Source organism: Ovis aries, chromosome 12 (assembly GCF_016772045.2).
Source record: "Ovis aries strain OAR_USU_Benz2616 breed Rambouillet chromosome 12, ARS-UI_Ramb_v3.0, whole genome shotgun sequence".
NCBI lineage: Eukaryota > Metazoa > Chordata > Mammalia > Artiodactyla > Bovidae > Ovis > Ovis aries.
The window spans coordinates 40,941,466-40,963,131 of record NC_056065.1 but is presented as its reverse complement, the minus strand read 5'-3'; the positions used below and the strand labels follow the sequence as shown (position 1 = coordinate 40,963,131).

The 21,666-nt window shown below is 52.0% G+C and overlaps 1 protein-coding gene across 10 annotated transcripts in view; it reads left to right on the top strand.

Moving 5' to 3' along the window:
- The window catches only part of MFN2 (mitofusin 2), a 27,174-nt gene extending 5,508 nt beyond the window's left edge, over nt 1-21,666 (top strand). For all 10 annotated transcript variants that reach the window (XM_004013714.5, XM_012187308.4, XM_004013713.5 and 7 more), the window contains 17 exons: nt 652-830; nt 4,384-4,519; nt 7,339-7,501; nt 8,123-8,247; nt 9,183-9,291; nt 9,404-9,511; nt 10,835-10,988; nt 11,158-11,225; nt 11,368-11,489; nt 12,937-13,063; nt 13,459-13,563; nt 13,817-13,919; nt 14,345-14,565; nt 15,160-15,315; nt 16,854-17,050; nt 18,100-18,234; nt 19,513-21,666. In XM_004013714.5, coding sequence (XP_004013763.1) covers nt 656-830; nt 4,384-4,519; nt 7,339-7,501; nt 8,123-8,247; nt 9,183-9,291; nt 9,404-9,511; nt 10,835-10,988; nt 11,158-11,225; nt 11,368-11,489; nt 12,937-13,063; nt 13,459-13,563; nt 13,817-13,919; nt 14,345-14,565; nt 15,160-15,315; nt 16,854-17,050; nt 18,100-18,234; nt 19,513-19,582 — 2,274 coding nt within the window. In that variant the 5' untranslated portion in view covers nt 652-655 and the 3' untranslated portion in view covers nt 19,583-21,666. The remainder of the gene's footprint in view (nt 1-651; nt 831-4,383; nt 4,520-7,338; nt 7,502-8,122; nt 8,248-9,182; nt 9,292-9,403; nt 9,512-10,834; nt 10,989-11,157; nt 11,226-11,367; nt 11,490-12,936; nt 13,064-13,458; nt 13,564-13,816; nt 13,920-14,344; nt 14,566-15,159; nt 15,316-16,853; nt 17,051-18,099; nt 18,235-19,512) is intronic.

The window sequence follows — 21,666 nt, the reverse complement described above, 5'->3', positions numbered from 1 at the left end:
TTTTTCCCCTTTAGTTCCCACGTTTTCTACAGTAGACACATTTATAAGGAAAAGATAACAGTAAACATTTATAAGTATAAATTGTAGAAGTAGACCACGTTCATTTGAGGATCAGCCCTCCTTGCCATCCTCCCCACTGGCAACCAAAGATAAGAATAAAAACAAAGAAACAAAACCTGATAGGATTTAGGGCCATCAGTGCTGGGCAGCAGAGTGGCCAAGGAGGGGGGTGGAAGTGCCTGACCTTGAGCATCACTTTGCTTTCACTGCTCTGAGTGTTCAGTGCCTTTTCTCAGTGGGTGATGTATAGAAAATAAGTGCGATTTCTGTCATTCTTTTCTGGCTAAGACTCAGAGGAGGACATCTCTGTATGTTACCTTGTGGTTCCCCCATCTTTCTCTGAGGTGGGTGAGGCAGGTCTGTCCTTGTTCACCCAGCAGGGAACAACCAGAACTGGACCCGAGGTCCGGGCCCTGGGTGCCCACACTGATAGGAAGATGGGCCCAGGCGGTCCCTTCCTGGTTTTGAGATGCAGGCTCTGATCTCACTGGCCGCAATCTGGTCCTCGAGGGCCCATGTTCTGGACCCTCGCGTTCTTCTGCACCCCAGCAAAAGGTCCCTGGGTTCGCTCACATGTCTTCTCTCTCGCAGCGCGATGTCCCTGCTCTTCTCTCGATGCAACTCCATTGTCACAGTCAAGAAGGATAAGAGACACATGGCTGAAGTGAATGCTTCCCCGCTCAAGCACTTTGTCACCGCCAAGAAGAAGATCAATGGCATTTTCGAGCAGCTGGGGGCCTACATCCAGGAGAGCGCCACCTTCCTGGAAGGTGAGACGGGCACCCTGCTCAGCCAAGCCCACTCCTGTCAGCCTTAGTATATAGGGGGCAGAATTGGGGACAGGGAGGTACAGCCCTGCCCTTGACAAGCTCACACCCAGGTGGGTTGTCACCTCAGTGGTACTTTGCTCCTGGAATCACGTGAAACTGGACTCCAGGGAGACTGGGCCAGGGAAACACAGGACCCATCCTTGAGAATTCTACAGATTCTGCTCCACTTAATCATACAGTATCCTCACCTGAGGGACAAACAGACTGAGGTTCTGAGAGTCAATTGATACCGTGGAAGTGACACAGTGGACTGTACCTATGCATCTCTTAACTCCAAAGTCCAGGTGCTTTCCTTGGCCCAGCCTGGCTGCCATCAGTCCCCCACCCTGTGTCTGGGTGTTGGTTGTTCCTGATCAGGGTGTTCTCTCTCTGATATTTTTAGATACCAGGACTTTGAATAAGAAACTTGCATCACCAGCACCTTTTACTCTAGTTACTAATTTGAGCCCAACCTTAATCCTCACTCTGTCAGCAGAGAAGGACTGGTTCCCAAGGCCCCACTCAGTCTGAGCACCAACTCCAGCTACTGTCTTCTCAGACTCCCTGCCTAGAAGGCACACCTTGGCTCCAGGCCCTGGGGTTATCAGTGAACAGCCAGGAGCTGTATCTTCCTTGGCCTTGGTTTCCTCATCTGTGACAGAGGAGCTTAGGGGAGACCCGGGGTTTCCTAATTCTAGTCTGCAGAGCTCTAGAAGTTTAGTGGGAATGCCTCGGGGACATGCCACTCTCTGCTTGATGCCTTGCCCTGGAGCAGCTTGGCTTTTGGTTGGCTGACATGTCAGGCTGCTCCTTTAGGCTCCCTCTAAAGAAAGGAAGTAGTCCCAGTACTGGGGTCTGAACATTCGTCCCTCTGTGTTCATGTGTTGGAATCCTCTGGCCCAGTGTGATGGTGTCAGGAGGCGGGGCCTTGGGGAGGGGTTATGTCATGAGGGTGGAGCCCTTGTGAGTGAGATTAGTGCTCTTATCAAAGAGACCCCATAAAGCTCCCTCGCCTCTTCTGCCACATGAGGATATGACTAGAAGCCTCCCACCTGGAAGAGGGCCCTCACTTCACTAGGCTGGCACCCTGATCCAAGACTTCCAGCCACCAGCACTGCGAGCAACACACTTCTGTTGTGTCTAAGCCTTCCAGTCGTCGTGTTTTGTAAGAGCAACCTGAACAGACTAAGCAGGGACTCTTCATGCCCTGCCCTTAGCATGGTGATTAATGCAGGAAAGGTGTTCCCAGAGAATTTGTTCAGTTTAAAGATCTGAATCTCAAGGGTGAATGATTGGTAGTTGAAATGATTCCCGTCTAGCATCTGTTTAGCAGTAGTTCTGGTGTGCAGAGATGGGACAGACCAGGCCGCTGTCCCCTCCGGAGCCAAGACTAACCCTCTGTGATGCTCTGACTCACTCCCATGGTTCTATGGAGGAACACGTGGTTCATAATGAAGATGTTTGTGCAATGGCATCAGGAGTGGGTGTTTTGATTTCTCTTTTTGTGGAAACAGGAGGCTTCTCCTACTGATGGGCCTCCAGGGAGAGAAAAGCACTGGGGTGATCCTGAGATGTATTTGGGATTGTCCCGGCCAAGGGAGGGGAAGGCTACTGCCTGGGACTGTTCTCTAAAGGGCAGTAGCAAGAGCTTGTCAGCTGATGGCTTTTTCTTTAAAATTTTCTTTCTCCAGTCACAGGCTCGAGAGCCAGCTTCCTCTGAGGCACATTCCAAAAGCCACACCCATGTGCCCACTTAAGGGAAGAATGTCGATGGTCTGAGAGGGGTTACCAGTGGGCGTGGGGAGGCCGCGTTGGCACCAGCTACAGGGGACACTCACTGGGTGGCTCTGAAATGCACTTGTCGTGCTCTGGGCGCCATGGGCATGTTCTCAGGGCTGGGACCTGTCAGCCCAGTGGTTCACAAGTGCCTTAGTCTGTTTGGGTGGCTGTAACAGAAATACCATAGACTGGGTGGCTTGTAAACAACACAAATTTATTTCTCACAGTTTGGGGAGGCTGGAAAGCCCAAGACCAAGATTTGGTGTCTGGTGAGGGCTGGCTTCCAGCTCTCACATAGCAGCTCATGTAATCACATAGCAGAAGGGGCTGGCTACTTCTCAGATTTTCCTTTCTAAGGACACTAACCCCAGGCATGAGGCTCCGTCCCTGTGTACAGTTGACCCTCAAATAACATGAGTTTCAATTGCACAGATCCACTTATGCATGGTTTTCTTCCCATAGTAAGTACTGCAGTAGTACACAATCCATGGTTGAATCCGTGGATGCAGACTGTGGATACAGAAGGGTGTGCATACAGAAGCTGACTAAAGTAAATGCTGATTTTTGTTCGGAGGATTGGCACCCCCAACCCCCGTGTTGTTCAAGGGTTAGCTGTACCATCACACTGTCATCACACGGGGCACATAAACATTCAGTCCGCTGCAGCCAGGGTGTGCTGAGGGGCGGACACCCGTCTGCAGTCCAGCCAGCTCAGGACCTTCCTGGCGCAAGTGCTGGATGGGAAGGGGACAGGGTCTTTCTCAGTTGCTCCCATCTGTTGTAACGTGTTGTCCAGCCACGTGGCAAGGGCCTTGGGGAAAAGCAATGCAGTGATCTCAGGATCTATTCACTTAGCAAACACTGTGCACCTGCTGAATGTGGGATGTGGGGGTCAGACAGCTAGGCCCTCACGTGGTAGGTGATGCACACAGGTGAGCGGGGCAGTTACCTGATGCTGAGACAAGGGCTAAGATGCAAAAAGTCCAGGGTGTTGCGGGGACGCAAGCCAGGAGGACCTGACTCAGGTTGGTGGGATCAGGTCAGGCTAAGTGAGAATGAGCCAGAGCAGCCTGAGGTGGTGTGTTAGTTCTTTGGAGGGGTAGAGTGAGGAAGCACCAAGCGAAGCCTGGAGCGGTGGTGAATGTGGGCATATGGTGAGGCAGCATGCAAGGTAGAGGTGCCCGAGACCCAGCTGGAGCAGTGGGTGGGGCCAGGTCAGGCAGGGCCTCGGGAAGGTGCACAGTGACCCAGACTCAGCCCTGGCCCCGCTGTCTACTAGCTCTGATGGGCACATGACTCAGATTAAACGAGGCTGTGTTTGACCAGAGCAGTGCGTGGCATATACTGAGAACTTGGTGAGTGTACGTTAAGTACAAATATATAAGTAAACGATGGCAGTCAACATTTGCGTCTTCATCAGATAGCTGCCCCATTCTTGGTACTTCGGTATTTTAATTCAGTTCTCCAGGCACATGAAGTAGGTGCTGTTGTTATCTCTGTTTTAAAGCTAAGGGAATTAAGACCGAGGAATGTTCATTTGCCTGAGGTCATAAACCCAGGAAGAGGTGAGAACCAACACTTGCACTGGAACCCAGCAGTCTTTATTGCACTGGGGCCCACAGGAGTCTGGACCTCCAGCTGGGGAACAGGGTCCTGCGGGGGTGGGTTCCGCCATCCAGACTGGGACTCTGGAACTCTGACGGTGGGCTGAACTGTTTTCAATCTGCACCTGCAGAAACCTACAGGAATGCAGAACTGGACCCAGTTACGACAGAAGAACAGGTTCTGGACGTCAAAGGTTACCTGTCCAAAGTGAGGGGCATCAGTGAGGTGCTGGCCCGGCGGCACATGAAGGTGGCTTTTTTCGGCCGGTGAGTCTCGAAGTCCTCATGCCTTCTTTCTTCCCAGCTGGGAGAGAGGGAGGCATGCTCTTTGTACTGGATCCGACCACCCCAAGGCAGGGAAGCAGGCAGCACACCACAGAATTTGGCGCTCTCCTTTTAATTTTTTTATATTTAGCAGTGGTAAAATAGACATAACAAAATCTCCTATTGTAACCTTTCTTAAGTGTACAGTTCCGTTTTGTTAAACACATTCATATTGTTACGCAGCTGTCACCACCACCAGTCTCCAGAACTTCCCCTGGAAAACGGAAACGTACCCGTTAAGTAACATCTCCTGGTCCCTTCTCCCCCACTCGCTGTTAACCACCCCTCTGCTTTCTGTCTATGAATCTGCTGACTCTGGGAACCTCATATCAGTGAAATCACGTCTTTTTGTGACTGGCGTATTTCAGTCAGTGTAATAGCCTCCAGAATCATCCACGTCATTACATTTGTCAGAATTCCCTCCCTTTTTAAGGCTGAACAATATTGCATTGCATGTATATTTCATATCTTGTTTATCCATTCATCCCCAATGGACACTTGTTGCTTTCCCTTTCTGATGACTGTGAACAGTGCTGCTATGAACAAATATCTATTTGAGACCCTGCTTGCACTTCTTTTGGATACATACCCAGAAGTGGAATTGCTGGACCATATGATGATTCGGTTTTTGAGTTTTTGAGAAGCTGCCCACCATATGGTTTTCCATAGCGACTGTACCATTTTAATTCCCACCAGCAGTGCACAAGGGTTCCAGTTTTTCTGCATCCTTCCAATACTTATTCACTGTGTTTTTTTGACAGTAGCCATCCTAATGGGTGTGACTTAGCAGCTGTTACAGTTTTGATTTGCTCCCCTAATACTTAGTGATACTGAGCATCTTCTCATGTGTTTGTTGGCAACTTGTGTATCTTCCTTGGAGAAATGTCTGTTCAGGTCCTTTGCCTACTTTTAAATTGGGTTGTTTGGGAGTTTTTGTAGTTGTTTTGTGATTTTTTTTGTTTGTTTTTCGAGTTGTAGGAATCCTGAATTTCCTTATCAGATATATGATTTGCAAATGTTTTCTCCCATTTTGTCAGTTACTTTTCCACTCTGTTGACTGTGTCCTGTGATGCACAGTTTTTTATTTTGAAATAGTCCAATTTATTTATACTTTTCTTTGTTTATACTTTTGACATCATATCTAAGAAACTGCCAATTCCAGCGTCATGAGGCTTTTCCCTCTATGTTTTCTTTTAAACATATTATACTTTTAGCCCTCAGATACCTTTGTTATGCTTTGAGGTCAAGTAGGCACCTCTGGAATGTTTCCTACAGCGCCAGGGAATTGTTCTCCAGTTCTCAGTGGGCACTGACTGGTGTCCTGCATAGTGAACTTGGTTCTGACATTCTACCGGGAGGAGACAGACCCTACAGGTTAAGAACTTGGTGCACAGATAGCCCACTTCAGATGCCATTCGGACACCTGTGCTTCTGATCGACTGGCTATAAATCAGAGGTTCCCACAACCTCCTCCTCGAGTTTAATCTGCTTGAGCAGCATTCACTTAGGTTTACTGGTTTGTTATAAAGGATTTTATGAGGGATACAGATGAAGAGGTGCACAGGGGGAGGTCTGGGAGGGTCCTGAGCAGGGGAGCTCTGTCCCTGTGAAGTAGGGCACACTGCCTTCCACCCTGAAGCTCATCAGATCTCACTGTTCAAGAGATTGATGGGGCTTAATCTACAGCCCCCCTCCTTCCTTTTCCTGGAGGTTTAGTGGGTGGGGCTGAAAGTCCCAACCCTCTTATCACTTGGTCCATCCTGAGGCTGTGTGGGGGCCCCACCTCAGTCACCTCATGAGTGTAAACAGGTATGCTCAGTCGGAGCTCCTTATGAGTAACTAGGGACGCTCCTATCACTCAGGAAATTCCAAGGAATTGCCAGGAACTAGGGACAAAGACCAAATATATTTCTTCTTAAACCACAGCACCTTTAAAAAATTAAACCCCAATATAGGTTGCAAAAAGAGTCAGACACGATGGAGCAACTAAGCACAGCACAGGGGGATAAAAAGGCCTCCGATAGGTTGGATGCTCTGCACACGGTAGCCTGAGGAATAGGCACTCTGCCCCTCTGCCTGTCGTCACCTTGGGGTGTCCTTCAGCCTTCTGGGCTGTCGTTTTTCATCTTCGCCTCAGAACTGTGGCCCTGGCTTTGGTGAGCTAGAGCTGACGAGTTTGTGGAGTGGATCTGTTTTAAAGAAAAAGAAGGTAGAAAAGGCGGTGGCAGGCAGAATGCTACCATAGTCTACCCTGGAGCAGGCCCTTATCAGCTGGGAGTGATGGGTGGGGCTTCATGTTCAAGAGGAACCTGGTGTGAGAAAAGCAGCAAAATTGGCCTTCTGTAGAAAAACTTCGGGGTCATTCAGCTGAGGTCACTTAGACGGAGGAAGACACCCTGGGGTGAGTCAGTGGCTTCTGGTAGAAGAGGAGAAGTGGGTTAGTCTTCCGAGTCAGACAAGTGGTCTCCTGCATGATGCTGAGAGCTTCATGTTGAGGGGGCTCACTCAAGGGCAGGTAGTGTCTGCGTGCTGGCATCACACCACGGGAGCCCCTGGTAGTTGCTTTGCCATGATGAACTGGGGCACGTCACATGCACAGGCCACCAGGGTTGTCCATCCATTTTCATAGGCACAGAGCACCCACTCTGCCTGTGTGGGCACTGATGTCACTATAGAGGACAAGGCTTTGGACTTCCAGGCTGTCCCTTCTTAGTGACAACCTGCGATGCAGATGGCGGTAGCTTCACTGGGTTTCCTTATAGGACGAGCAATGGGAAGAGCACCGTGATCAATGCCATGCTCTGGGACAAAGTGCTGCCCTCCGGGATCGGCCACACCACCAACTGCTTCCTGCGGGTGGAGGGCACAGATGGCCACGAGGCCTTCCTCCTCACGGAGGGCTCAGAGGAGAAGAGGAGTGTCAAGGTGAGGGGGCTCTGCCTGCCTGGCTTTCGGCCCTAGTCAAACTGGTGGGTCGAGTCTGGGCTGAGACCAACCAGTGGGTCTGTTGGGCCAGGACCCAAGGTGCCTCTAAGGAGGGACCAGTGTCCCTGTAGTGGAGTTTGGGAAGCCCTGTCCTAGTGTGGCTGTTCAGGGAGGTTCTGGAGCCTGGAATTCATAGTCCTTGTGAATTGCTGGGCAGGCCTTTTCTCTTTGCGATGCAGAGTGTGTATGCCTTGTTCCTGGGGGTGTTGCCAGAGAGCGATCCCTACATTTGCTCTGTGATTCTGATGTTTAAGCTCAGGGCTCGCATGCTTTCATTTTTCTGAGAGCCAGCTGCACTTTGGGTTGGGACCAGATGCTCGTTTTGGTTCATAAAGAATTAATTAATGCAGAGCAACATCCAAGAAAGAAACTTAATGGAGGAGTTAAGGATAGTTGGTTCTTGCTAGCAGCTCCCAACTCTTGACTTTGTATGCATGAAATGAAAGAGGGGTAGCAGATTGGCCTGCGAGCCAGGCCACTGTCCTGGGGCTAGGCTGCACTGGTCTCCAGCCTGGAGGCTCTTCCTTGACCCTGATTATCTTCTGCCTCCACCCCCATCAGACGGTGAACCAGCTGGCGCATGCCCTTCACCAGGACGAACAGCTGCATGCCGGCAGCCTGGTGAGTGTGATGTGGCCCAACTCCAAGTGCCCGCTTCTCAAGGATGACCTGGTGCTGATGGACAGGTAAGAGGGCAGGTGCCTCCCTAGGAGGTGCAGACGGGGAGGGCCCCAGGTTTCCATTTCTGGGTCCTCCAGGCCAGTGTCCCCAAGGTCATGTTGTTGCTCTGCTGAAGTATATTAGTTTTTAAACCAGCTTAGCCACATCTTCCAGCCTCGTGGATTTCCTTCAGGGTCTGGTTATTGTATCATCTTGGCAGGCATCAGGGCCCCAAAGATCTCCCAGTGATGGTCTGTGAAGAGGGATAGGAAGGATGCTTGAAACTGGGGAAGGTTCTCGGCCTCAACCCAATGTTAGTATGTTTATTGGAGGAGGGGGTGGAGCTTGTTCTTGATGAGGTCCCTGTTGTGTTTTATTTTTCTCAAGGCAACACTTTGCTCCTGCTTTGTGGACAGGCTATAACTATACCAAGAAATTTGGTATGAGGGTGCTTGCTGGACTCAGATAAATGTAGCACTTCACCTTAATTGTATACCAGCAAAGTGAAATGCAGGGGCTTCCTATGGGTAAAGAACCTGCCTGCCAGTGTAGGAGATGCAGGTTTGACCCCTGGGTTGGGAAGATCGCCTGGAGGAGGGCCTGGCAACCTACTCCAGTATTCTTACCTAGAGAATCCCATGGACAGAGGAGCCTGGCAGGCTACAGTTAGTCCATAGCGTCACAAAGAGTCGGACACAACTGAAGCGACGTAGCATGCACACGTGCATGCACAAAGTCAAATTCAGATGTCTAGGTTTTCATGAGTGATAGATGCATATGACAGAAAACACATTTTCAGAGAGTCTGGAAGGATGTGAGCTGAAAAATCAGAATCCCTCCAGTAAGGGCGATTTCCCTCTCCTCTGTAGCTTTCTCTTCCTTTGCCTGCTGCCTCAGGTCTGTTCAGAGCAGGAAGAATAGGGCCCCGGGTCTGATGATGGTTTACCCCTGTCACCTCCAGCCCTGGCATTGACGTCACCACAGAACTGGACAGCTGGATTGACAAGTTTTGCCTGGACGCCGACGTGTTCGTGCTGGTGGCCAACTCGGAGTCCACCCTGATGCAGACGGTAACCGATCCTCTGCCTTTCCCCACACTCCCAAGATCCAGCCAAGCGGGTGGGCCAGCAGGGCCATGGCTGGCACAGCCCGTCCTTCACTGAGGTCTTTCCCCTCATCCAGGAAAAGCAATTCTTCCACAAGGTGAGCGAGCGCCTGTCCCGCCCAAACATCTTCATCCTGAACAACCGCTGGGATGCGTCTGCCTCGGAGCCTGAGTACATGGAGGAGGTGGGCGCCTCTTTTACTCAGCATCTTGGGGAATGCCACCCTGTACGTCTGCCTAGACTCTCTTAAATTAGTAATGAATTTCATCACTAAAGTTGTCCCATGAGGTATTCGGGGTCATTGTGGGACCGATTCACTTCTCCCATTCACTTCCCCGAACCCCTCTCCTCGTTTTTTTTTTTGAAGTGTAACTGTTTTACAGTGTTTTGTTAGTTTCTGTTGTACAGCAGAGTGGATCAGCTGTAGTATATGTGTATCCCCTTCCCCTCTAATCTTCAGAAGGCTTTTCTCTGTGCTGAGAGGCCTCCACACCACATTGGCCGAGCCCTTCCTTGGGACCAGGGCTCTCCTTAGTTCTTAAAGAATGAGTCAGAGGCGTAGCTTTGAAAGGCATCCAGGAAAGAAGCTTAAAAGAAGAGCAAAGAATAACTGGTTCTTACAGCTCAGAATGCTTTACTTTTTATGGGTAACATGAAAGAAAAAGGAGTCACAGGTGCTATGGGATGATGATCAAGTGTGTAGTCAGCAGATGCTGGGCAGTGTGACTGATAAACTCCCTAACATACCCTAACTAACCCAGGTAAATCCTAACCTGTGGGCTGGGTGTAATAGATGGAGTTGTGCAGAAGATGAGATCTGTTCACCTTGAGTAAAGGCCTGGCATGTGGAAGGTGTCCACCGGAGGCTGTTATCACTTTGAAGTTCCAGCAGTGGAGCCCTAGGGCTTCAGAGGAGGGATTTTTGGGTGGCACCCTCTCATTCAATGAACAAGGCCAGGGAGGACTCAGCTTGTCAGTACAGAGTCCAGGTGTGGGTTTCTGTGTTTCGTTTTGTTTTTTTAACATATTTCAAATTGGGGGAAAATTGTTTTACAATGTTGTATTGGTTTCTGCTGTACAACAACAAAGTCAGCCATTATCATACATATATCAACTCCTCTTGAGCCTTCCTCCCTGCCCCCTCACAGGTGTGGGTTTCTTGACCCCCAGCTTCCTTTCCTTCTGGGGCACCAAAGGGAGACTTTTGTAGGCTCTTAACAAGGCAGTCTGGGACATGTGTAAACATTTCTGCTTGTTGATGCCTCAGGTGTCTTGGACAGGCTGCACCCCAAGGAACCCTGTGACTTGGGATTTGGGGGGCCCGGTGGCTGGCGGACAGATGGTGGGAAATGATCACTGCATGTGTGTTGATACCTTCTGAATCCTGAGCCGTGTGACTAGATTACCTGTACTCTTAGAAAAGAGGCCACCAGGGGCCATGGGCTCCCTCAGGAGGGCCCCCTCGCGCCCCACCTGGTCATATAATACCTGTGTGCTTGGGCTCCAGGTGCGGCGGCAGCACATGGAGCGCTGCACCAGCTTCCTGGTGGACGAGCTGGGCGTGGTGGATCGGGGCCAGGCTGGAGACCGCATCTTTTTCGTGTCCGCCAAGGAGGTGCTCAACGCCAGGATCCAGAAGGCCCAGGGCATGCCCGAAGGAGGTGATGATGGAACCAGCTTCTTGCTTTTCCCTGACGCTTGAGACATTGGGTCTTGTGCTAAGTCAGCCGGTAGAAATCGCTGTGAGAATGAGGTGGTGAGAGGAACCCTGGGTGAGAAGCTGTTGGCTGCCTGAGTTCTCTCTGGACTAATGTGGTGCACTTCTCCTAGGGGGCGCTCTTGCAGAAGGCTTTCAAGTGAGGATGTTTGAGTTTCAGAATTTTGAGAGGAGATTTGAGGTGAGCATGAGCCTTTGATCCTGTTGTCTGGAGATCCTGTGCCTCCTTGGCGCTCCCTGGCCACGTCCCTGGCAGTTGAATGCCAGAGCCTGGCTCTTGGCTGGTGGCTTCTGCCTCCCTTGGCACCTCTTGTCTGTTCCAGGAGTGCATCTCCCAGTCGGCCGTGAAGACCAAGTTTGAGCAGCACACGGTCCGGGCCAAGCAGATCGCTGAGGCCGTCCGCCTCATCATGGACTCTCTGCACATTGCAGCGCAGGAGCAGCGGTAAGAGCCCAGGAGCAGACAGGCAGAGGGAGCGTAGCCATGACTGCCTCACTCTCATCTGAGGCCGGGCCCAGGGCCAGAGCTCAGCCAACAGAGCAGGGTCTCACAGTTTCCACCAGACCATGTTCAAGCCACGAGGAGCAGCCAGTGAGGAGGTTGTGGGGCGTCTGTCTGTCCCACCGGGTCTGTGCAGTGAGCTTCCCTGAAAGTCTGAGCTGCCAGCCTTGGTCCAGTGCTACACCGAGCACTGCAGCCATTCTCAGGGCCAGAAACAGAAAGCACTTCTTCAAAATACCTTTTTTGGGGACTACCCTGGTGGTCCACTGGTTAGGACTCCGAGCTTCCACTGCAGGAGACGCAGGTTCGATCCCTGGGCAGGGAATTCAGATCCCACATGCTGTGCAACATGGTCAAAAACACATTAAAAAGAGAATTAAAAGATACTCTTTTTTGAGAGATTAAAATATATGATAAAGTACAGAGAATAATATACCTTGTTTCCATTGCACACAGTTGATAATATTTTTTATTGTCAGAATATAACAAATAAAACACAGAAAAAAACTGTTGAATACTCTTTGATTCTTCAGTCCTTGCCCCAGTGTCCCTCTGCCTGCTCCTCAGAGGTAACTGCCATCATGAATTTGGTGTGTAGTCCTGTCATTCATTAAAAAGTACTTTTTATGTAAATCCTAAAGAATGCACAGTGTTGCTCTGCATGTGTTTCAGATGTACAAGTACGGGAGCATGCAACACCTGGCTTCACTTTTCACTCAGCATTGTTTTTATCCTCTGTCCTTGTTGATGCCTATAGTTGGAGGTTAGGAGTTTTCGCTGAGATAGAGCAGTTCTTAGTTTCCTGTAGATTGATCTTTAGATTTCATTATTTCACTGTTGGAGACCCTGCTGCTGTGGACACGAACTTTTGTGTCCCTTGGTGTGCATCTGCTAGAGACTAGCATTAATTTGTGGAGGTGGAGTGTTCCATCTTGGGGTGTATGCATTTCAGCTTTACCCAGTTTTACCCGTGGCTTTCTGAAACATCCGGCCCTGTCTGTGGTCCCACCAGCAGTATATGTTGGAACGCCCATTCCCCGACCCTGATCCGTACTTCAGACTTGGTGATTTGGGCCAGGCTTCTGGATATTGTTGTACCTCTTTTTCTCTTTTCTTTGTTTACTAGTGGACTTTTTTCTGTATGAATGGCAGAACTTGTGCTAACGTTCCTGAAAAAGCACCCTCCCCTGTCTGTCACCACCACATCCTCCAAATTCAGAAAACTTAAGAGCGAGTTGTTGGCACTGTCTCTCCCTCCTGCCTGGGAATGGGAAGAGCAGGCCCCCAGGGGTGTGCGTGGAATGCCAGGATCACAACCAGGGCCCACACAGATTTCCGGCGCCCCCTCTTTTCCTTGGCTTAGTTGGGTAACCAGGGCTCTTTTTCTCAGGGTCTACTGCCTGGAAACGCGTGAAGAGCGGCAGGAGCGGCTGAGGTTTATTGATAAGCAGCTGGAGCTCTTGGCGCAAGACTACAAACTGAGAATTAAGCAGATTACAGAGGAAGTCGAGAGGCAGGTGAGAAGTGGAGGAGGAAGGACACTGGGGAGATTCGGACCCCGAGTAGAGGCCAAGCACTCAAAAAGTGAAAACACAGACATCCTATTCCTTGGGGGCTTCTCAGCCTTCCAGGAGAAAGCCATAACCCTGATTCAACAACATCGTGCTTCCTGGGGTTTGCTGTTCCATCGTGCGACCCTGGGCAAGTCCTCCTCCACAGCTTAGATGAGTTTCGGTCAGCCAATCTCTAATACCCCTGAATTCAAAAGCTTTAACTCTGTAGACCATCTGTGGACACTGCAGGTGTGCAGGGAGGCAGATCCAGTCTCCTAGAGCCTGGTAGACGCTCCTGGTGCTGTGGGGTTAAACCACATTCCCTCGGGTCACTCAACAGCACACTTTTTTGGCTGCAGGTGTCGACTGCAATGGCCGAGGAGATCCGGCGCCTCTCTGTGTTGGTGGACGAGTATCAGATGGACTTCCACCCTTCCCCCGTGGTCCTCAAGGTTTACAAGAATGTGAGTCATTATGTGGCAGGTGCTCTGGGCAGGGGATCCCCATATTTCCTGTTGGCTATGGATGGAGTCACCGAGAGACAGGGATTCAGTCTGAGTCAGGGCCTCTCAGCCACTTGAGCCCCAGGCTTCACTCCACCTGCCTACCGCTGTCACCTGCTGGGCCTTGGCTGAGCAGCGTCTGCCTTGCTCTGGGCTCCCTGGAGGGAACACTGGCAGAAGGTGCCGCTTCCTTTCCCCTCTCTTCTGGCTGCAGGAACTGCACCGCCACATAGAGGAAGGACTGGGCCGAAACATGTCAGACCGCTGCTCCACGGCCATCACCAGCTCCCTGCAAACCATGCAGCAGGAAATGATGGGTCAGTGCTGCAGGGGCTCAGGACTGGGGCTCTGGGCTGCCCAAGATCAGTTTCAGGCCAGCCTGCAGAACTAATGACCTTTCCTTATCTGTCCTCTCTTGTGATGAGTCAGCTCCATATCTTGAGATTCTGGGCATGTGTTGTGAGTTCATTCCATGCATAGACTAGGGATGAGCAGGGGAGGGGGCGTCTTGTGTTACCACATGGGACTAGCGGAGGCTGAGAGCTTGGCCTACTCCTTAAATCCACATATTAGCGGGTATGGAGCCTCAATCTGCGTACCCCACCCACATGCCGGCTCATCTGGGCCTGGTTTCTGGGTTGTGCTGCCAGCATCCTTGCCAGTGGCAGGTGTGGTGAGGCTCAGCACTGGCGAGGCACAGGGCTGAGCCGCTCTGCTTGCTCCCCACCTCTGTACCCAACAGACGGCTTGAAACCCCTCCTTCCTGCGTCTGTGCGGAGTCAAATGGACATGCTGGTCCCTCGGCAGTGTTTCTCCCTCAGCTACGACCTCAACTGTGACAAGCTGTGTGCCGACTTTCAGGAGGACATTGAATTTCACTTTTCCCTTGGGTGGACTATGCTGGTGAACCGGTTCCTGGGCCCCAAGAACAGCCGCCGGGCCTTGATGGGCTACAGCGACCAGGCAAGTGGAGTCCCTCCCCCTTGGGCATTGAGGGAGGCTAGTCTGCGCCCTGGGCACCTAAGCCGTTCTGAACGGGGCTCCTGGAGGTCATGGCTGTGGCATGCGGGCCACCACTACGGTCAGGTTCTGCCACAAATCAACCTAGTTTTATCATAGGCACTAATATTTGTGAAAAAGCAAGCTGTATTTTTTTATTAAGCTTATAAGTATGTAATTATTAAATCTAGATGACCTATCTGTCCAGATACCACCGTTTTCACGTTTAGATGTTCACCCTCATCTCTGTACCTCTGGAGGTATCACCTGGGCTGCTCTTGGGCCGCGTCCCAGGCTTGGGGACCTAAGCTGAGGCCTTCCAGGGTGGCCGCAGCTCATGATCTCTGATATCCATGGTGTTTACCTTTGGGCTGGCAGGTCTGTTAGGAAGCCGAAATCCTTGTCTGCTACGTGTGGAGCTCATTTTCTATTTTGGAAGTTGAAGTCATGGCCCGTGTCCCTGTTCTGGACTCTTGGCCCTGAGGGTTCCTGAGGGTTTCACGGAATGAGAGATTTGCTGCCTTCTTCTTCTTAGTACCCCCCTGTTTCTCTCCACAGGTGCAGCGGCCCATGCCCCTGACCCCGGCCAACCCCAGCATGCCCCCACTGCCCCAGGGCTCCCTCACGCAAGAGGAGCTCATGGTTTCCATGGTCACTGGCCTGGCCTCTCTGACATCCAGGACCTCCATGGGCATTCTCGTTGTTGGAGGAGTGGTCAGTGACAAGCCCAGCACGGGAAGGGTGGGGGCAGGTGGGTGGGACCGAGGGGCAATCTGGTGGTGGTCCCTGCGTCACTTTACATCATGATGACTTTTTGCTGCGATATCAGGAGCCATGCAACCTTAGCCCTGAAACATACATTTCTGGACGGAAGTCTCATTCAACATAAGGTGACAGTGAGGTTCCCATTTTATAGAAAAAAATCTGCAGTTGGCTTGCCAAGGATACGCAGCTTGGATTTGAGCTCTGGCCCCATATGACTCCAAGGCCATGTTCTTTCCCCTGTAGGGCTAGTCCTGTAGGTAGGGAAGTAACCTGAGAAATTGACAAACCTGGGTTCTAGAGAGGTGGGCATGACCAGGAGTTTCTCATTTGTAAGTGAGGAAACAGCAGAACTTGCAAGGGCTTGAGCCAGAAAGAGGCCAGGTTGGGCTGTGAACCCTCATCTTGCCAGCTGTGGTTTTATGGCCCTTCTCTTCTGCCCCGAGGCCTGAGGTCACAGGCTGCCTTCTTGATAACTGGGGTACTCCCCACATCTTGACCCAAGACACGCTGCAGCCAGAGTGACTTGTGCCTTGAATTTTCTTGATGTGGGCACGTGCTCTCTGCGATGGTCATTTGAGTTGTAGAGTGGTGGCAGAATGTAGCTGACAAAGCTGCCAGGAGTTGGCTTCTCAGCTTGGAAGGCCAGGTAGGCTGGAGCTGAGGCCCCGCCCTGCTGGCCTATAGGCAGTTCCTACTCTGGTTCTTTTTTTGGTAGATGGTAACCTGGCAGAGGGTCATTAGCTTAGAAGCTGACACTTGACAGTTATGTAACCCTCTTACAATCGGTGTCTCATTTTATCCAAACCACCCTGGGAACTGGGTGGAAGCCATCATTCCTATTTTGAGAGGAAACGGGTGTAAGTAGACTTGCCGTGGGTCACACAGCCAGGATGGCAGACAGCACTGGAGCCTCTGTTTCTGGCTCCAAGTCCCTGCTCTTTGACTCTAACTGTGCAGCCTTGCGCCAAAGTGTTACAGAGCAGCTCACCAGAACTCCACTTGTCATCAGTGTCTGGAGAAGGAAATGGCAACCCACTCCGGTATTCTTGCCTGGAGAATCCCAGGGACAGAGGAGCCTAGTAGGCTGCCGTCTGTGGGGTCGCACAGAGTCGGACACGACTGAAGCGACTCAGCATCAGCATCAGCATCATCAGTGTCACCAGAGTGGAATGTCCCTTCAGAGGACTCTAGCTTAAGATGTCTGTGTGCCTGGATCTGTGCCTCTTGTGCTCACAACCATAGCAGTGGCCCCGCTACCTTTGCACAAGTCATGTTGTGTGGGCCACACTCCTTTTCCCTCATTTTCCATAGAGACAATCCATGCCCTTGTGGTCTTAGTGGGGCCCAAGAAGATGTTGAGAGGAGTGTTCTGAGCAGAGGCACATAGACCTTTTGATGCTCCTGGGAAAGTCCTGGCAGCAACAGGCTAAGAATCTGGGTGGTGGGACGACAGAGGGCTGCACCCGCTGACCGCTGTGCCTCGGCAGGTGTGGAAGGCTGTGGGCTGGCGACTCATTGCCCTCTCCCTTGGCCTCTATGGCCTCCTGTACGTCTACGAGCGTCTGACCTGGACCACCAAGGCCAAAGAGAGGGCCTTCAAGCGCCAGTTTGTGGAGTACGCCAGTGAGAAGCTGCAGCTCATCATCAGCTATACTGGCTCCAACTGCAGCCACCAGGTCCAGCAGTGAGTGTCCCCGTCAGCCCGAGGGGCTGGTGCTGCCTCCCGCGGTGCCCTCCTACCCTGACCTGGAGACCACTGGGCCCCGAGCGCTGTCCTACTCTGGCCATCAGCTGTGCAGTGACAACATGGAGGTTGAGAGTGGGAGAGGAGCCTCTGGGGACACCGTATGTCCAGGGCTGGGACCAAGTAGGCCTCTGGTCCCCCAGGAAGGAAGTCGGCAATACTAAGGGCATTACTTGTGGCATCTTTAGTGGGTTACCTTGAAGGACTTATGTTGTGGGCATCGCTTTGATGTTCTAAGCCACAGCCCAGTCTTCATGGCATATCTTTGGGCAGGTGGGAATGGTTGCTTCTAGGTGGTGGTGACGAAGGTGCTGGCTGCCTGCTTTTTATTGCTGCTTTTTACTGCTGCAGGCCCTCTGTTAGACATTTTGCACCTAATACTTCATTTTCCCCCCAAACACTTTGAAGTCGTTGTTCTTATTGACACTTTCTTTTTCAAAATGAGGAAATTGAGATTTAAGAGGAGTCATGTGTCTCCTATGGGCTTCCCAGATGGCACTAGTGATAAAGAACCCATCTGCCAATGCAGGAGATGCAAGAGATGTGGGTTCGATCCCTGGGTTGGGAAGATCCCCTGGAGAAGGGCATGGCAACCCACTCCAGTGTTCTTGCCTGGGAAATCCCGTGGACAGAGGATCCTGGCAGGCTACAGTCTGTGGGGTTGCAGAGTCTGAGATGACTGAGCAGCTGGACACACACAAACCTGGCTCTTGCACTCGACTGATCAGCAGCAGAACTGGGATCTGAATCCTGGTCTCTTGTGTCCAGGTCAGGGTGTCCTGCCCTGTGCTCCTGGTTCTCGTACTATGGTAATGCTGGTATTTGTGGTGGTTGTGATGTCCACGGTCTCAGCAGGAGGTGGGGCAGATGCTGCCAAAGCAGGATAGGTGGTGGCCAGCGCAGGTGACTGGCAGGCTAGCGGCTGCCCTGCCCTGAGTCTGGTTTACCCTCAACACAGCCTGGTTGATCCTGAATCTCTCCCCCTTCAGGGAACTGTCTGGGACTTTTGCTCATTTGTGTCAGCAAGTTGACATCACCCGGGAGAACCTGGAGCAGGAAATCGCCGCCATGAACCAGAAAATCGAGGTTCTTGATTCACTTCAGAGCAAAGCCAAACTGCTCAGGTGAGGTGGCAGCAGAGGAAGCCCATCCTGTGAGGTTACAGCTCACAGGCACGTCCTTAACTACGGTGTCTCAGCCACTTGATATGTGCTGTCCAGATCTTCAACATCCCTGCAGGGGCCTGTCGTCACCTTCACTTTATAAAAAGGAAAACTGAGGCCTGGAGAGGTGTTGAGTAACCTACCTGGGATCCCACGGTAGGTGGTTAAGCCGGGAGTAGAAGGATCCAGCCTGCTGGGCACCAGCACCCTCTGAGCCTCCTCACGTTACTTGTCCTCTGTTGTCAGCAGGAACACTGGGCTAGACCCATCCCTCACTTCTACCATTTCTCTGTGAGCCCAGGGATGGTGGCCTATCGAAACGCATGCCCACAGGGGAGCCAGCCAGCTCCCCTCTGGGTTTTAGGCGGAGGCAGGCTTTCTGCCATGAGGGGCAGGAAGATAGTGCAGAGGCAGCTGGAGCGCGTGGCTGGCCGAGCCTGGCTCAGAACCCAGGTCTGCATAGAGTCTCCGTTGAAAGTCAGAGCTTCGGGCAGCAGGTTGCTGGAGAGAGGATGGGTCCCCGGAGTCAGGAGTGCTGGCTTCTGGTCCCGGCCCTCACATTCAGGCAAATCTCTGAGCTTCGCCGAGTCTCATTGCTTATATCTGTAAGATGGAGTGAGATTTCACGACACAGCCACAGAGCTGCGTGCACAAGTGCTCTGTAGAGTCCTTGGCCGCTCAGGCCCAGATAACATCAGCACATGGGGACTCGGGGCTTCCTGCCCTGCCCTGACATCAACACAGAGTGGGGCTGCATCCAAGGGCGTCCGTGGGCCTTTCCCTCCCTGCAGCGCAGATGTGCACTCCCGCCCACTGCCCAGGGACACCTATTTTCTGGAGATACACCGCTCATCCCCAGGGGAAATCTCACGAGGCGTGGGTCTTGGGGATGGGCGTCTCTGCTGTGCATCACCTGCAGGGACAGGGTAAACCCAACAAGGACTGCCCCTTGCTGACAGGCAGAACACGGTGTTCCCAACAGTTTGGGAACTTGCCGGTGGGCCCAGTGTGAAGCCAACACAGGGCTTAAGGGTCGGAAAAGCCCGAGTTTATTTCCACCACCAATGAGTCGTGTGACCGTGGGAAGTTATTTAACCTCTCTGGGCCTCATTTTCCTCATCTGTGAAGCGGAGGTTACTAGAGGAATAAAAGTCAGGTGTCCGGTAGCACAGCACTTGGCAGGTGATGCCACGGCTAGTTATCAGCTCTTGCTGCTACAAGGTAACCTTTTCTCTGCAGGAATAAAGCCGGCTGGTTGGACAGCGAACTCAACATGTTCACCCACCAGTACCTGCAGCCCAGCAGATAGTGGGCACCCGGAGCCGGAGCCCCTGTGGGGAGGACAGTGCTGCAAGCACAGGGGGCCTCCCACCACCAGGCCTGCGTGCAGCTCCTGTCCACTGCCGCCACCATGAGAACAAAAGCACCCACTGTCTCTTACCATCTTGAACCCCGAAGCGCTAGTTATTTTCCCCTCCTTTGCCTGCTATTGCAGGAAGACCTTCCAACTTGTGCCCCTAAAGGAGACTTTTTTTTTAATGAGTCTGGACAGCACGGTACTGGGGAGTTCGGTCTTGTCTTTGCTTTGTCATGCTCTCTTGATTGAGAAGCTGCTGATTGATTGCTTGATGAGCTCTTGGGATTGGCCAGTGTTGCAGAAGGCCTCGCTGGGCCTTTAAGGGTATCAGGCAGATACCGCCCCCTCCTCTGGCCAACGCTTGACACCGACCCCCGCACACTTTCCTTCCAGGTACCCCAGCTCCCGCACACCTGCCCACCTCGCACCCCAGCTCCCCTGCAGAGAAAGGCTGCCTTTGTGGGGAGGCTGCATTTTCTTCCCAGTTTGCACTGGGAATGATTCCAAGAGTCCCAGGAGGCTGTGGCTTTTGTGTCAGTGTGGTTCTTTGGCTTTCGTGCTTCAGTCTGTTTGCAGAGCCTTCCAGACCAGCCTTTCCGCATTGGCAGTGGGCTGAGTGTGGCTTGGGTTTTAGATGGAGGCAGGCTTTCTGCCATGAGGGGCAGGAAGATAGCACAGAGGCAGCTGGAGCGCGTGGCTGGGAGGGAGGTGGCGTGTGGAAGCTGTGTCCTTCTGTCTGCTGTCTTGGGCAGCCAGTGCCATGTTGGGGAGAGACTTGCCTCCCTTCTTGTTGTGTCCCTTGTTCTCCTTTCGGTCCTTAGCCTTGTAGTCTGGCTTCTCATTGTTGAAAGGTGGTTTGGTCCAGATCGTTAAAGGACGTGGTAGAAGGAAAGATGGTGGACGATGGGGACCTTGGTGGCAGGCTGAGGGAGTGGACCCCACCCAGGACGGCTGAAGGACCAGTAGTTGGCACAAAACAGGGCCTTCTGTTTGACCTCACTCTGGGAGGGGCTCATGGGGTCTGAGAGCCCACCCTACCAGCTTGAGGTTCCACAAGAAACATGTTCCCACTCCTCACCCCTCCCTGGCTCAAACCGCCCTCGGCCGCCAGACCTCTGGATGAAGTCTCTTGTGGCAGCCATGCTGCACATGGCCAGCAGGCAGCGCAGGGAACCCAGCACCCAGCCTCCCACCCTTCCTGACCCTGGAGCCTCCAGATGACACACGGGGCCTCACGCTGATCTTGAGAAATGTTTCCTGTATTGAGTGTGGAGATTGTTACTGGTCACAGTGGGGGCAGGTTCCTGTCTCCATGATGTTAACCGTCTGGGGCAGGCAGCCTTCAGGTGACAGCCTTTGCCGGGCAGGTCAGAGAGCTTCCTAGAAGCCAGCAGTACTGCTCTCCCAGAAAGAGGCAAGCTCAGGCAGAGCAGTGGGGCCTGTCCTGCCCTTCTGAATCCGCCTCTGACTTCAGGGAAACGGCTCAGTGGCCTCTGCTCGCTGGCGGGTATCATGCAGTTGGCGTGCTCTCCAGGTGCCCACTGGTCCTTCAAACCCTCAGTCTACTCTGGTGTGTGGAACAAAGTGATGGACTTAGCCAAGGTTGTTGTGCAGCAGAGGATGGCCAAGCTTTTTGCCAGACCCGGGTGGTGGTCACCTCACAGTATGTCTGGAGAAATCAGCATTGCACAATTTCAATGAATTTTGTGCTTTGGGGGGGGGGGGAATTATTTAAAATAACTAAACATGAATTTTTGTTTTAACGTATCCCCTGGGATTTTGAGCTTCTTATACAACAAATAAAATTGAGTTTATACCACTGAGGGCGAGACTCTGAAAGAATTGTGGCAAAAAGCACTTTAATTTAATGCTGCTAACTTTGTTCTGTTCTCTATGTTCATTTGCTGGAGTGCGAGACGTGCTTGACACAGTGAGTTTTTTCTCTGATGTATTTAAGGTGATAAATTTGCCTGAATTACTCCTGTATCAGTGCTGATAATATTGGACACTAAAATAAAACCTAGTTGGAAACCCTT